The sequence below is a fragment of the Austrofundulus limnaeus genome, unplaced genomic scaffold, assembly GCF_001266775.1.
Source record: "Austrofundulus limnaeus strain Quisiro unplaced genomic scaffold, Austrofundulus_limnaeus-1.0 Scaffold106, whole genome shotgun sequence".
NCBI classification, from domain to species: Eukaryota; Metazoa; Chordata; class Actinopteri; order Cyprinodontiformes; family Rivulidae; genus Austrofundulus; species Austrofundulus limnaeus.
In genome coordinates, this window is record NW_013952508.1 from 587934 (window position 1) to 591671 (window position 3738).

Genomic DNA, 3738 nt, shown 5'->3' on the forward strand with positions numbered 1-3738 from the left:
GTATGTATGTATGTATGTATATGTTTGTTTAAAAAATGCATTGTTCTTTATGCAAATTGGCATAATATGATAAACCTTTAAAAATGATCTCCTCCAAAGGCGCAACTCTTTTAAGCATAATACTACCCGTATAACACCTAGTGTAGTGGCTCTACAAACGTTGTTCAGGAAAAGTGGTTTGGTTTTTGCATAACCAATTTATGTTCATTTTTTATACAAAGCTAACTTGTTAGCATTAACAAAAATGACAGTCATTTATGTACATTAACATATATTAACACCAAACTCATACCCTATGCCCAATTAATATTTCTGAGAATGTATTCAAAGTTTCATTTCAACCAAACTCTAGGGGGCGCCAGAAATGCATCATGTTTATATCTCATAAACAGTAAGACCAATTGACATGAAATTTATTACACTTACTAATGACCACAAACTGAGTGAGTTTGTACAGTATGGTAATGATTGGTAAAAGTGGGTGGGGCTTGTACATAACATCCTTTAAAAATATTAAAAATCATACATTTGACCTACAGCATTCGTTTTCACAAAATAACGTCTGTGATGTATAACAAACAGTTCTGATACTCAAACTTCTGGAATCTTATTTAGTTTCTGCATTTGTTGATGAGAAATTCGTCTAAGAAGCTAATGATTAGGAAGTGAGGAACATTTTTCCAATCACAACAAAAGTGACCAGGGATGATTTTCAGGCTAATTTGGACAAAACTTTTAAAGTTTGTTTGAACCCATATAGTTGTTTGCATTTCATATGCAAACAGAAGACTTGTCCATCCAGCCTTACACGTTGGAGCCAGAGTCTGACCCAGAACTACTGTAGAGTCTTACCCAGAACCAGAGTCTGACCCAGAACCACAGCAGAATGAAGATGAGGAAATTGTAGTTGGTAAGTTCAGGCCTAATTTGGCAATTCCACCGCAGATGATTTGACGTAATAGTTCAGAAAACAATCTGAATACACTGAAAAATCTGACCCAAGCAGAATAGTAAGATATTTTTGCAGCACCAGGAGAGATTAAATTAATATTTTCTGCACTCATAGAGATTCCAAGTACACAACAAAATGTATTTAACAGTTAAAAAATTGGAGTTTGCAGGATATGTCCCCCTTTAAAGGAATAACAAAGTGCTCTAAAGTGGTCCAATAGAAAATCTGTACCTTCATAAACAAGATGTCCTTGCTGAGCTGTGCCATCTCCTCTGTGGACAACTGCACATAAAAACAAGTTAGATTTAGTGAACTCCTTTAAAAATGTGTAACTATTTGAAAATACTTCCATATAATCTCCAAATTAAACTATTGAAAAGAAAGTTAGTTGTGGGTTTCAGAAATCCAGCTGCTTTTATTTGAAAAGGAGTGAGCAGAATCTTCACCTTTGCCACCAGAATGGAGACAACAGCCACCGCCATCCTCTGCATGGTCGGCTCTTCGTGGTTGCTCAGCCAGTTAATCACCAACATGGCTGCTAAATACCTGAGTCAGCATCACAGTGGTTTACGAAAACAAAACCCATTTGAGTCAAAACAAAGCTACAAACTGATCAGCACACTTCATACTGACTTTAAACTACTGGAGAGAAAATACACTAACTTGTCAAAAGGAACATCCTGAAGGATGTAGTCACTACAGAGAGCAAGGAGACAGTTCTTCTGCAGCTGGAGGAATTCAAACAGTTCATGGATTACTATAAAACATATCAAGGCCTAGGCTGAGTCTCAGTTACTGCTTCAATTTTTAGCTCATTATTTGTCAGATTAATTGAGTTACAACCAGGTTGACCAGCTGAATCGGTCATCTTGTGCTGAGTTGATTCTAAAGGTGAATCAGTTGTAGACAAACAACCAATAAATACATTTTTTGAACCAAAATGATGCAGCAGAAAGTGTAGCACTCTCTGGCTCAGCGTATATGTTAAAGATGAATCTCAGCTACTACCACATCACAGTTTCACTTAATCTTTGTCTAATTAAACGAGTTCGAGTTTTTAGCTTTTGTAAAGTTTTATTAACTTTGGCCGTCAACCTGAATCTGGAAGCTCTAAAAAGTAATTAGTTGTTGATCTACATATACAGCTTAGCCAAAAAATAAAAATAAAAAAGTCACTGTAATATTTGTTGGACCACCTTTAGCTTTGATTACGACACATTCTCTGTGGCATTGTTTGGATAAGCTTGTGCAACATCAAAAGATTTATTTCATCCAGTGTTGCATTAATGTTTCGCCAAGATCTTTCATTGATGATGGTAGAGTCTGACCTTCTCCAGCACATCCCAAAGACTCTCCATGGACTCTGTGGAGCCAAACCATGTGTGAAAATGATGTCTCATGCTCCCTGAACCACTCTTTCACAATAAGAGCCCCATGAATCCTGGCATTGTCGTCTTGGAATATGGCCGTGTCATCAGGGAAGAAACAATCATTGATGGAATAACCTGGTCATTCGGTATATTCAGGTCAGCTGACCTCATTCTTTGAGCACAAACTGTTGCTGAACCTGGACCTGACCACCTGCAGCAGCACTGCCCCCACAGGCTGTACAGCATCACTTCACCTGCCTCTCTTCTTACCCCGATGCACCCGTCACTCTGGAACAGGGTCAATCTGGACTCATCAGACCACATGACCTTCTTCCATTGTTCCAGAGCCCAAACTTTATGCTGCATAACAAACAACCCTTTTTTCCCAGTTGACCAATGATTTGACCCTTCTCAAACAGACTGACATCTTCTCCATGACCACAGGATGTGTCTTTCCAAATGTTTGCTTAAGTAATAATCAACTCACAGTTGTGGCTCAATAACTTGTTTCCAGCTGAAACATGCAGTAATCATCCAATAGGAGGCTCAGACCTATCTGCTTAGTTAAATTCAGGTGGAAACTTTTTTTTATTTTTGGCCAGGCAATGTATATTGCCTACTATTACCATTTTTTCACTGAATCATGAGATATTTTGCTAACAGACAGACACACAAACCCAAATTTAATTGCCTGTGTTTTACATTACTGCTTTACTTTCACATTTTGTCCAAATTCTTCCTGAAAAAAGACAAGTTTGACCTTCAGCCAAACAAAGCAAAGGTTGAGATGGTGCAGAATGAAAACACAGCTAACAACCATAAAAACCTCATGAGATCATGGTGAGTCTAAAGACCTGGTCTCTGACCTGCTGGTGGTTGGGGAAGGTCTTCATGGCGTGCAGCAGCTGGCTGACAGTGGAACTGATCAGGCTGACGGGCATGGCCTCTGCGAGCCCCTGATTGGTCAGGTTAAAGATGCACGCTGTGGCCACCAGATGGACCTGTAGCGACTCAGGGTGGCTCTGCATCACACCCACCACCAGCTGCAGGAAACAACACACCCATGTGCTCTCAGTACGGGCTTATTACACTCCTCCAAGCCAGGAATTAGTCTGTAGCCCTCCTCTAGCTAGAACTGCTTAAACCTTTTCATTTTTCCTTCTCAGAAATGTAACTTTTGATTGATAATTGTTGTGTTTTTTTCTGAATTCATTCTACACTAGCACAGCTTTGTGCTACATTTATGTAAAAAAACAACAACAAAATAAATCAGTCCTCATAATTGGTCAAAAGACAGGAAGGTAAAGTAAAAACAGGAGACAGAAAAATTTAAAAGCTACACACGGAAATAAAAAAAAACTTGTGGGAAAAAATAAAAAAAAATATTAAATATAATCATTTAAGAGACACAGAAAT

The 3738-nt window shown here is 38.4% G+C and overlaps 1 protein-coding gene across 4 annotated transcripts in view; it reads right to left on the minus strand.

Moving 5' to 3' along the window:
- Window positions 1-3738, minus strand: part of LOC106521287 (protein zyg-11 homolog) — a 23779-nt gene that overhangs the window by 4791 nt on the left and 15250 nt on the right. For all 4 annotated transcript variants that reach the window (XM_014013805.1, XM_014013804.1, XM_014013806.1 and 1 more), the window contains exons 5-8: window positions 3189-3365; window positions 1616-1680; window positions 1399-1498; window positions 1184-1234 (exon numbers count right to left, since the gene is read on the minus strand). In XM_014013805.1, coding sequence (XP_013869259.1) covers window positions 1184-1234; window positions 1399-1498; window positions 1616-1680; window positions 3189-3365 — 393 coding nt within the window. The remainder of the gene's footprint in view (window positions 1-1183; window positions 1235-1398; window positions 1499-1615; window positions 1681-3188; window positions 3366-3738) is intronic.